At 51.4% G+C, this 12,258-nt stretch overlaps 1 protein-coding gene across 1 annotated transcript in view; it reads right to left on the bottom strand.

The window, feature by feature from the left end:
• MYO15A (myosin XVA) overlaps positions 1–12,258 on the bottom strand; it is a 45,211-nt gene that overhangs the window by 745 nt on the left and 32,208 nt on the right. Inside the window, 3 exon segments of the mRNA XM_010003587.1 lie at positions 1,634–1,789; positions 6,055–6,135; positions 11,588–12,256. Coding sequence (XP_010001889.1) covers positions 1,634–1,789; positions 6,055–6,135; positions 11,588–12,256 — 906 coding nt within the window.

The raw sequence follows: 12,258 nt of genomic DNA on the forward strand, positions 1-12,258 counted from the left end.
GCAGTCCTGGTGTGGACACTCTCTGCAGCATTCCATGCTTTGACTGTTCCCACATCGTTTTCCCAGTACTGGGCACTCAGCAGAGCAGGATCAGACCCCCAGGCTGCATCTCCCACGAGGAGGCTGAGAACTTTGCTTTCCATAGTGCAAGACCTTCCTGGGGCAAGCTGTGGTCTTCAGCTCCACCAGGAACACTTCCCAACAGCCCAGTCACCTCTGTTTAAGTGCAGCCTCTGGTCCCAAGAAACATCCCTTGGGCAGAGGGGTCTGTCTCTGTATCTCTTACAGTGGAACTTGAAGCAGCTGAGCTCCTTTTCCAGCTGCTGGGGTGCTTGTGGTGCAGGATCAAACCACAGCTCCTAACACCTCAGTCCTCTCACTAACTCCCTCACACATTAGCACAGTGTGGTTCTGCCAAGCTGCCTCTGCTCTCACCTCTGATCACTTCAGAGTAGGACTGGGCTGGTGGACTGCACACACCACTTATTTTATTCTAGGTGGAAACTGCCAAGTTCCTCTAGGAGACACCACTACCTGGTACCTGTGCTATTTACCTAAGTTATACTAGAGTATTTGAGGCCAAAGGAAGAGAAAAACATGTTTTTGATACCCATCTGCTGCAGGAGTCTATGCAACCCCCCAAAAGAAAAGGCCACATCAGGCTGAAAAAAAGCTCTCACGGCTCCATGGATTTGTCCTGTATAATCACCTCTCTAATCACACACCAGCCCACTGCCTGCTCAGAGGTGAGCTCCCCTTTGCAGGCTGGTTCTCTTCTGGATCTATCTTCTCAGAGTCCAGGTGAATGAACATCGCTCATAAACAAGCCATCCTCACCCTCCTCCCTCCAGGACAGGTTGAAACATGGGCTGGGACTGCACAACAGCCAAACCCCAGGACCAATGTTTGGCTTTTACACAATGTGCAGAGAACGATGTCTCTGTCCTCAGGAAGCTTTGGAACTGGAGAACACCAGGAACACTGCTCGACAGCTGGCAGGCTGGCTATCACTCCCAGCTATCAGTGTGTTCACAGAGAGCAGGGGGGTGTTTAAGGGAAGCCTTAAACTGAGAGCTCAAGCTGTCAGAAAACTCAGCAAGGAGCTCCCCCGAAGGTCAGGCTTACACATTCACACAGTCTGATCACACACACAAAAATATAAACATGTAGGTCTGGAACCAAAACAGGTCTGAGAAACTTCCCAAGGTGGCCTTCACCTTTTCCAGGAAGCAAAACCTCATGTTCTCTCCCAAGATTGCTTTCATAATACACTTTAATGCAGCTGCACAGGTTGCTTGGCAATAGAGGTAAAAAATAATTAGCTGCAGGAAACTGTTGTTCTGAATGACTGCATTATCAGGGTCCAGGCAAACCTATTGCCTCTTCATTATGCCACTCACAGGATAAACAATGTAAGCTGCTTACAGCCCAAGCTCAGCCTCCACAGGCTTAGGAGGAGCGTAGAAAGAACCTTGCTCTGATCAAACAGATCTGTACACCACAAAAAGCACCTGGGAGGTGTAAACTAGCATGGTGTTGTGTGCTGTGTGGTTTCTCATCAGAAACCAGGAACCTCAGACATGCACTGACCTAGAGACACCATCCAAACTATTGTGAGGAGAGAACATCCTACCTGTGAGCAGCATCAGGATCTGCTTTGCGATGGGACCGCTTTGGTTTCAGGATCTGGTCCCGGTTGCTTCCCGAGAGACGGTCAGAGTTATAACCTGGTGGCAACACAGAGCTACTCAGGGATTTTGTTTCCAATCGAGGTGCATCTAGTCTTGTTCTGCAAATATTTAAAGAGAAGAGAATTTGCAAGGAGTTTCTACAGAACCACAGCAGATGTTTGCCCTAGATGTGAAGCAGAACCCTCAGTCCCAGCCACACGGCTCAGGAAGACAGTCAGGACTGTCTAGGATCATTCTATGATGACTGTTATCCTCAAAAGCAGAACAAGCTGCGGCTTTCTGGTACTTGAACCTTCAGCTTTAACCTCTGTGCCTTGGTCAGAGGGACAAGGAAGGCTTGGGAACACGTGTAGTGGTGAGGTGAGCGTGCACAGTGCTGGGCTCGCTGCAATCCCAGGGGTTGGATACAGAGCAAAGGTGTTGGAGCTCCTGTGAAATCCTGTGACATGACAGTGACTCGCCAATAACTCGCAGCTCCAGTTAAGCCACCTGAGAGATGCCCTGAGAAACTAATCATCACAGTCAACAATAATAACTGCTTCTATCTGGAAACTCCCAACTCTCTCAATATCTCACAGGGTCAGGCGTTTCTCAGCTTGACAGAGAGGTTAAAAGAGTTGAAGTACAAGCCAGGAGAAAGTCTAGCAAAGAGAAGCTGCACCACAACCCTGCCAGCAGTGCAGTACTGCCTTGTTTGTGGGACAGAAATGGGCTCAAGCTACATCAGAGAGCAAGCACACTCATCCTGGAGCAGAGCTGGTGCTGGCCCAGGCACAACTGTGGCCATGCACATGTGAAGGGAGACAGCAGGGATGAAAACTCAACAGCACAGCAACTTATCACGGCACTATCACCGTCTCCAAGCACAGAACAGTTACAGTCTCAACTTACAAGCACTGCTGAAGTCTGTTTCAAAACAGAGACTGAAGCTTAAGAATGGGAGAAACACTCTAAAAGGTGGTTCTGGTCCTCCAGAGCTGCCAATTTCAGGAGGATCCAAGCCACTTCCCAGAAGGAAAGGCACCCTGATGTTGTCACTGCAGCCTGTGACTTCCTCCTTGGGATTAGGGGTGAGTACAGAAGGGGTCTGGGTGAAAGCGTGGGAAGAATCACTACTGCTCTCTAGTGCCGAGCTTTAGCTCCTGGGGGAGGTTTCCACTGGAGAATCCCAACCTAAACTCCTTGTTAGGAAGCACGTCCAGCTGCCAAGTTTCCTCTCTGCCATCAGGGAGAGCCTCCTCAGTTAACCAGGGTGATATCAGGCTGGCACACGATGCTGGGCACAGCAGCCCAAGTCTGCCCAGCATGCCAGAAGCAAGGAATACTTCCACAGGCAGCTGTCAGGCTGGAGCCTATGCTAGTCCACAACGCCACCATCCTGAGCTGTTCTCAGCTCCAGAGCTGGACCAGGTCCAGCTACAACACCAAAGGCATTGCAGTTCCTGTCCCAGACAAGTGAGGTGGTTTGAATTCCTCTCAAATACAACAGCAACTACAGGCTTGCAATGAAAACAAACCAACCACCAAAAATCCTGCTAGGCCAAAGGAACAGCAGCCACACTGACTCTGTGCACAGAGCAATACAGACATGAGCTGTAGGAGCAGGTACCAGGAGAGGCTACACTAAAATGGAGAGCAAATTACCTACAAATTTGAGTTAAACAGAGTTAACTCCCTAATGGAACAGCTCACCAAAGGCAGCATAAGCCTTCTAAAACAACTTTAAAGACCCACTTCCTCAAGTCTCATTTCTATCCCCTACCTCTTTCAGCATCCCACAAAATTAAGTGCATTGTTCCTCCCCCCCATCCCCTTGCTCAAAACACTTCCAAACCTTGCAGGTTCCCACAGTCCTGTGCTCTCAAACCAGGACAAATAGGCAGGAAACACTGGCAGTACCACCACATTACAGCACTCAAGTGTTTATGACCTACTTGGTAACCACGCTGCTCTCAAGCATCCTGCACAACCCAGCACCTTTCTCCTCCTGCTGCTGCCAGCAAAAATCCTCTCTAGAGCCACACACTTAGAGCAGAGGCCAGAGAAGACCCAGACTCCATCGTCTGGGGTCCAGCAGGCTCTGGCAGCCTCCCCAGAGCCAAATATCCCAGCTCCTCACTGCAGTATGACCCAAGTGATCTGATCCCACTGGAAAACTTGGGGCTGATTTACTACCATGAAGATGAGGAAGAGAAGCTTTACGAGGCCTCCGGCTGCTCCCAAGCCTCCCATGCCAGCAGGCTGCCCACAGAAGTGGCCTTTTTCCTGGTTGCAGAACGTGCTATTTCAGACTGCAAAAAACCCACGGCATGACTGGGGAGCAGGGAGCAGCTCTGGCTGCAGCAGCACACACTGTGGGGACATGGGCACAGACAAAGGTCACCTGGCCACGCACACACCCCTGCTCACGGGGCCGGCCAGGAGACGGCCGCGGTCGCCGGGGAGAAGCAGCAATTAATAAGCTCTATTTGGCAGCAACCAGAGCACACCCTGTGGCAACCAGGCAATTGCCATGTATTCACCAAGGTTGCTAAGCTCTCCGGAGATTACACAAAAAATAATTACCGGGGGGTTTCCACTTTGCTCAAGAGAAAAATCCTGTTGTGGTTTCCTTCAGCCTGCCTGTCAATTCAGCCCGTCGCCGCCTGCGTGTGACTGGGCAGGGACAGTTCTGCTCTAATGCTACGGAAATCAGGGGAAGACAGAAGGATGGCCAAGCAAACACAGCCAGTACAGCTCTGCTAGGAGCTAATAGGCTCTGTCTCTTCACTGGTCTCTTCACTCAGCCATAGGTGCTTGCCCAGTTCCATGTTGAGGGGAGTCAGGCTGCAATAACTTGACACACTCAGCTTGCAGAGCCAGTTTAAATATGTATGTTACACATCTGCACCACACTGGGCAGCTTCATCTTCTTTAGCTGAGCCTGTGTTTTCCAGGGAAATGCTCCACAGCCTAGGACAGGCAGTTTCTCCATCCCAAAGCCCATCTAAAGCAGCTAGAGGATTTGGAGGAGTCTTCTACTAGTGCTCATTAGCACTCACATGGCTTTTCATGGTAACCAATAACATGAACCTTTTAATTCTTATTGCCACTCTCTTGCCTTATACCTCATGTGGCCATAACCAACTACTGGGTGGTTTGATTCCAATCTTTCTTTCTTTGATCCCTCCCTATCACCTGCCACATCTCATCCTGCCTACTTGGGTCTGTGTTGATTTTCTTTGGCTATCACCTCAGAGCTGCTGTTTTTCCTGCCTTCATTTCATGGGTCTCTCTAACCAGATGTCCCACTCTATTCTGCTGGCTTTGTGCCATATCCTCACAATGTTGCCAGACTTCTTTTGAAACCATCCAAGTGTCCAAAGGCTCAGCAAGTCTGAATCTAGACCTCTTGCCCACCAGCCTGGGCCACAGCTGCAGCCCTGCCACCAGCACCCACGCTTTAATCTGGGTTTACAGTACTCATATTGGGTGTTTTCACTTGCAAAAAGACTTCCTGACATCAGAATTACTGCCAACACCTTCTAAGGCACAATCAACATGGGTCAACATGTGGCAGTCATATTTTTTGGTCTCCTAGTAGAAAGAACTGATGAGAAAAGACACTTCTGGACATAAAAAATACCCCTTATGCTGAGGAGTTTGAATTGGGGTTGGCTTCTGTTTTTATTTATTTTTTCCCATTTTCTTTTCTGAAGAGCTCAGGAATGATTAAATGCCACCAGCTGCCCAGGACAGCCTATCTTCTAAACAGGAAGTGTGTGATCCAGCTCACAGAGCTTGACTTTCCCCACACTGCCCGGAAGGACAAGCTCTGTAACACGATCACTGAATCCACTGTGCCCGTTTCCCATCAAAGCCAGCCTCTTCCTCCCTCTCCCCAGGAAATTAAAGCCATGCTACCAACACAATTTTATCTGCTTTATAGGAGATTTTTCACCATAAATATCAGCCTCAAAGGACTGTCCAGGCACCTCATGAAGGTACTGGATGCTCAGACACTGGAATACCCAGCCCAGGACACCAGTGTGAAATCCTCCCGGTTTGGAGTCAGGTAGCCAAGGAAACCAAGTGCTTGGACACCAGCAGCACTTGCCAACCCAGACATGACAAAGAAGTGCTGCTGTAGGAGAGCCAAGAAGTGATTAACTCTGCAGTAACAAGTTCCATCTACTTCCACCAGCCAAGTGATGGGTACAGCAAGACACAAGTGAGCAGCAGAGTGACATCTAATCAAGATGTAAGATCAAGCCAGCAAATTAACAAGCAAGGCAGTTTTAAAGTGTTCCTTTAAAAGGACCTTACGAAACATCACAGCACACATCTGAGTTTATCTTACTGTCCAGAGGGCTTCAACACTTACTTTCGAAGGATGATGACAGCTCTTCTCTCCTTGATGTCCTGTGGTCGAATGCAGTGTGTAATTTCATCAGCTGCATATCCACTGACAACAGAAACAAAAAGTCACTGTGAGAAAGATGACAGGCAGCAGCAGAAAGTGGTTGCCAGCCTCAACAACTCAGCTTGGCCAGTCATTTCCTAACTTCCACCAGGAAATTCTCCTCCAAACACGACTGCCCTGGCACATGGGAGCTAGGCTTCAAGGAAGGAAGAAACTTCAGGAAATAACGAGAGTCAAGGCTTTTTTTTTTTCTTTTGGACTCAATTTTTTAGCACACACCAGAGGAAACTGCCACCTGCCACAGCACAGTGAAATGAGACATGTAGAAAACAGGTTTATGGAGTGTAAACTCAGCCAATTAATTTTCCAAGAGATTAGAGAACAACATGGAAAAAAATAAAAATCAGAACATTGCTCCAAAGCAACCTCTCACACATGTCCCTAAGGAAAAGCCATCTCCTGGTTGAGAGGCTTTCACCTGGGCACAGATGCTGCCATCTCACCACCCTCACCCTCCTCACAACCCTCCTCCATGTGGCACACCCTCAGCCATGAAAGTCACCCCAGCACAAGGCACAGGGGGTAATCCTCAAATTCAGACCAAGCTGCATTCCTAGATCCTCCTTGCCATGGGGAGGACACAAGCCACCTGGGCCAAGGAACGTGAGACCAGGCTCCAGCAGCTACCTGGCCACGCAGCACTCCCTGCAGGAGTGTTTTGCTTTAGGAGATGGCTTCACCCACCCCAGGCTTCTAGCAGGCAGGAGGAAAAGCCACAGCCAACAAGGGCCTGGCTACCTGCAGCACAACTCCCAGGGTCCCATGAAACACATGAGATTGCAGCAGGTCCATGGAGAGAGGCCATCATGCCTGCTTGGACACAGTCACCCTGCCAGAAGCATATCTCATCACTTCCATGCGCACTAACGAGCAGGTCTGAGAGGTGGACCTGCCCTCTGTCTGCTGGTTGGAGAGTGTCTATTCATAATTCTAGTCAAAAAAGGGGAAAAGATAAGTTAAACACCTTCAGAGGCTCCTGAAATGGCTGACAAGGACAGAAGGCCTCAACACACTTGGGTGAAGGCTGCTGGTGCCACACAAAGCTAGCACACACCCCCACTGGTTTAACCTGAGGCAGAAATCACTGAGCCCAGTCTCTCTATGAGGCTTCAACATGTTGGGCAGCCCTCCAGGAGCACAGCCTGGGCCACCAGCTTGCAGGTTATCCAGGACACTCAGAGCAGAGAACAGATCACGCACACACAGGCCCTTTCCGGGGATGGGACCAGGTTTCCTTTATCTGCTTAGATAATCCACCCACTCACCCAGAAACACACACCTCTCCAAAAGAGATGTAGTGCTTTGACAAGAGAGTTAAGAGTCTAAGACCTGATCAGTTAAAAGAGGGGTGATGTCCATCCCCCCCACACCTCTGGGGCACTGCAGAACAAGCCAGCCTTATGTGAAAGGGCTTGTAATGATGCTCTATTATGTTCCAGGAATCTCTGCGTCAAGCTCCAGTGAATTCGTTAATATCACCCACGTTAACATTCAACTCAGCACATCCTCAGTGACACTCTGAACATCAGGAAGAGGTCTGGCTCTTCCAGACCTTCCATGACATTCCAGACATCACGAGATGTCAGCCTGATCCCAGGCAGGAACCCAGTTTCCAGCGTGCTTTCGGAGCGGCGCCAGGCAGAGCTTGTGGTCCCAGATGCACGTGGGCAGCACCAAAGCCACAGAACCCCGTGTGGGTCATGGGGACCCAACCAGTCTGCCCCAGTGCCATGCTGGTGTGGGAAAATACAGCTTGAACTGTATCAAATACAAAAAAAATGGAATTACAGGATTATTTGGTTGTGTCCCACTGGTTCTGCTTCCTGCCAGCAAGAACTTCTCCCCCACTGCCCAGCCCTGCACTTCCTGATGATGGATGAAGGGAGAGATGCTGGAATGAAATACCTGTCAAGTCTTCTGCTGAGCCACAACCTAATTGATTCACATGCAGATGAAAAGAGGTTGGTTTTGGTTTGTTTGTTTTGTTGTGGTTGGTTTTTTTTACAAAACCACCAGAAAGGGGGACCTCAAGTCCTGCAGAGTCTCTAATGAGAAATATTTCCAGGGCCTGACAACAGCCAGGCCAGCTCAGGGGCATAGGGACCTCACCCATCAGCTCATGGCAGGGGCTGAGCAGCTTGAGGATTTACTGGTGGCTCCGGAAAGCTGCTGCTGCTGCAAACCACAGATGTGACAGTGACCAGTTCGAGCAGAGCTTGAACCAACCTATTTGCCTCATCACCACTGACACAGGCAGAACCTCCTCTGCACCAAGAGCAGGTTCCGAGGGATCAGACTTCTGGAAAAGCAGGCAGTTACAGAGATTCCTCTGTAGGAAGAAAAGAGGTTCATCCTCCTGAGACTCCAACTACCTTTGATTATGCCACCATCAGCTGGAGACAACAGGAGAGACAAACCCCCTGATGTCTCCACTGCTGTTACAAGCTGGGAAATGAGCTTGAGCACCCACCAGCTGCAGAAGAGAAGCCCATAGGAGCTCTCAAAACTTGGGAAATGTCACCTTTGGCCACTCATTCCCCTGGCTGACTGCAACTGCACTGCTCCCAACCACGGTGCTGAGATGCAAATCCCAGCAGATAAACAAAGGCTGGATGCTGAGATTTGCTGCCTCCAACCATGGGGCACTGTGTGGCTGGAGCCACCTCCCCCCCCCCAGGCTGCCTCTGCACCCCCAGCTCCTTTCCCTTTTTTCCAGGCTAAGCATTTGTCAAAGCACGTGTTCCCCAGATGAATAGGCAAGTTCCTCCATCTTCTCCCCACTGCTTCTATCAACTGATGCTTATCAAATTATTGTCCTGTTGGCTGAGGGGCACAGCCCAGCCAGGAGAATCTCCAGCCCACCCTTTAAACACTAACCTGTCATTTGAAGTCTGGATCCTTCCCAGGGAGTATGAGGCAGGTTCAGCGTTTGCAAACACCACAGCCTCCTTCACCATAGGCAAATAAAGTCAAGGGTAGGATATGAGGAAAACCCCTCTGCAACTCCCTGCCAGGAGGAAAACTTGGAATAAGCAGCCAAGAGCAGGAACAGGACAAGAGTGATCTGGGGAGGGTCCAAGAGCAACGTGGGGGCAGAGACAGATCTAACAGCTTTCTTCAGATCCTCAGATTCCCCATGGTAATCAAACACAGCAGCTACCCCGACTTCCCCAGAAAGGCAACATGCCTGCAGCAGCCACTGACCCAGCAATATCTGAACGCAGACATTACAAGCATGCCATTTCTATCTGCACCCTCTCCCTATCTCCAGGGCAACTGCCTTCAGCAACTGTTTACTGGGAGGAGAAAAAGCCAAGTTTGGGGAGTTGACTTAAACATGACTAAGGGCTGGATTTCAGAAATGCACCCCTGAGTGCCTACCTAAGTCTGCACCTCTTCCTGCTCCTCCCAAGCTGCTGGGAAGCAGGAGTGAGGAACTTGCATCCAGCCAGGATCATATCACCACAGTGATCACTTTGGCAGAACCTCTCTTAAGTGAGTGCTAAGTATCTGCCAACTGTTGTACCAAAACTGAAATAATGCTCCTTTATAAAGTCTATTATTTGCTAGAAAGCAGAAGATCTAGCCAGTGGGGGGAGGAGGGTGTCAAAACCCAACCCTTCTAGTCAGAGTTAAAGACTTCTTTGTTTCATTTGTATGATTGTTAATAACCTGCTTACAGCATCCAGGTGACGCTGGCTACCAACCTGAAAGCACAGCCCAAGGAGATACCCTCCTCCCCATTCCAGAAGCTCTGAGCCAGCTTCCTCTTCCCAGCAGTTTTGGGGGAAGAGTGAGAGTCTGGGACAAGAAAACATCATCGCTCCCTTCTCCTGCAACCTTCCAACCTGCCTTCAGATGTAGGGCACCAAGAGTTTTTCAAGTGGCCTCAACTGCAAGACAGACCCTGCACCAGCTGGTCCACCAGCACATTTCAAAGCCAGGAAATACCCTCACTGGCCTTAAAAAACAGCCCTCTGGCTACACAGGGAAGGATAACTATTTACTCCAGCCCCCTGTCCAGGGAAAAGCAGCACAGGAGTTCACATTGACAGGGTAGAAAGTTTCCCTCCTCCTAAGAGGAGGGGGAGTGGAGTGGCTGCCTGGCTCTGCAGCAGGACACGTCAGGATGGGTCTCCCCGGAACCATCTCAGGAAATCACTGACCTCTGCCCCAGCCAAACCACCAAAGAACAAGAAAATGCCCTCAGCACCATTCCCGGGTCTCTCTGCAGCCTCCCTCATCCGTTGCTAATCCACAGAAGTTACCTAACACCGGGGTACGGCGTGGATTAGTTAATGTTTGTGCAGCTTTTCCGAGATAAAAGCTACGCGAGATCTCAGCATTTATTATTGATGCACCAGCCAACGGTGCGAGGCTGTGGATGCGGGAGGGGGGGAAATTCCTGCCTGAACCCCGCGGGGATCACTTTACAAGCCAAAGCAGAGTGTTGTGTTACGGCCTGGGAGCCCTCAGAACTGGCCTGGACCTTCAACAGTCCAAAAAAATAATACATTAAAAAAATTGTAAAAGCCCAAACAAGGGTATAGTTGGTAGCTCGGAGCACTGCTGGCAGAGCGCGGGTGATCCTGGCTCCTGGCAGGGAGTGCTCTGACCTTCAGGGACACGAGGGACTGGTGCTCAGTGATTCAGGCAGTGTGGTGCTGGGCTCTGAGCTGCTCTCCCCAAAATCTGGGCGCCCGGCGGGTCCACCTGCACCCTGCCTGTCCCCTCACCTGCCCGCCGGCACGCAGCAGGCATTAGGAAGCAGGCATTTCCCAGTGCCAATCCCAGCTTTAGCCCCGACTGGCTGTGTGACCTTGGGCAGGTCATTTCACCTCCACGGCTCTTCCCCGGCTCACACAAACACACGTCAAGTTCCCTCTTGTGCCAGTCACCCGTCCAAGTGACAGTCCCATGGGGCTCTGCACTCCCATCTTCCCATCAGAGTCAGGCAGAGGAGGGTTTAGTATTCCCAGTTTCCCAGTTCTCAGACTGGGAAGACCGTTCACACCTCTTCTCCACACTTAAGGTCAGGTCGGGGAGGCACCAGCAGAGCTAAGAATAGTCCCAGGAGCCCCGTCCCAACCAGCTGCTCCACTCTGACCTCCTGGGTAGAGGATCCATTTTGCATCTCGATGCATTATTTTAACCATTTACGGGAATTACGGCAACTCTTGGCTCCTCAAGCGGCTCTATTCCCACCAGGACTCACCTCGAGCCCTGCAGAGAGGACACCCCCCCAGATCCCCATCCCCCACAGCAGCAGGACCCCCGCCCAAGTCCTCCTTTCACCCCTTCCACCACAGCAGGACCCCGCAGGCCTGGCAGCCCGACCCGCCGTCAGGGTGTGCAACCACAGGCCTCGTGATTAACGTTACACAACCGGAGCCGGGCCCGTTACCGGAGGCCTCGGCCCACGCCGGGTGGTTACCTGAGCACCGTGACGCTTCCCCTCTTGACGGGCAGGAAGAGAACGGGCTCCGAGACCCTGATGGGCTTGAACTGGAATTTACAGCCGAAGCAAAGCGCCGAGTCGCTGAAGAACGAGACGGAGACGATGGGCCTCTCGAAGATATGGATGGGGTCCACGTGGGAGACAATGCAGCCCCCCGGCTGGTAGTCATTGATGACGGCACTGTTCACAAATCCCTCGGGAATCACCCGGTGCTCCACCAGCTTCCTGATCACCAGGTCGTGAACCCACTCCGGGATGGCGTCCACTTCCCCCCGCGGGTACAGGCGCTCCTGCCCGGGGCCTCGTCTCTGCAGCTGAGACCCGTAGGTATAACCCTCCCCGAAAAAATACTTGTTCCGCAGCGGGGCCCGATCCACCGTGTGCTCCTTGTAGAGCCCTTTCTCGGCCCGGGACACCACGTCCTCGATGCGAGCCTCGATCTTGGCGCACTCCTCGGCGCTGAAGAGGCGCAGCTGCCGGATCCCGCTCTTGACTTTCCGAGCTTCTTCCTCCTCCTTCTGCTCCTCGTAGTCGCTGGGTTCGGAACCGGAGTCGTCTTGATGTCGGCGCTTGCGGTCGTAAGGGGGTTCGGGGGGTTCCCGGGGGAGGCCCCCGCCGCCTTTGTGGCCGGCGCCGTAGGGGATGCT

Source organism: Chaetura pelagica, unplaced genomic scaffold (assembly GCF_000747805.2).
Source record: "Chaetura pelagica isolate M959 unplaced genomic scaffold, ChaPel_1.0 scaffold408, whole genome shotgun sequence".
NCBI classification, from domain to species: Eukaryota; Metazoa; Chordata; class Aves; order Apodiformes; family Apodidae; genus Chaetura; species Chaetura pelagica.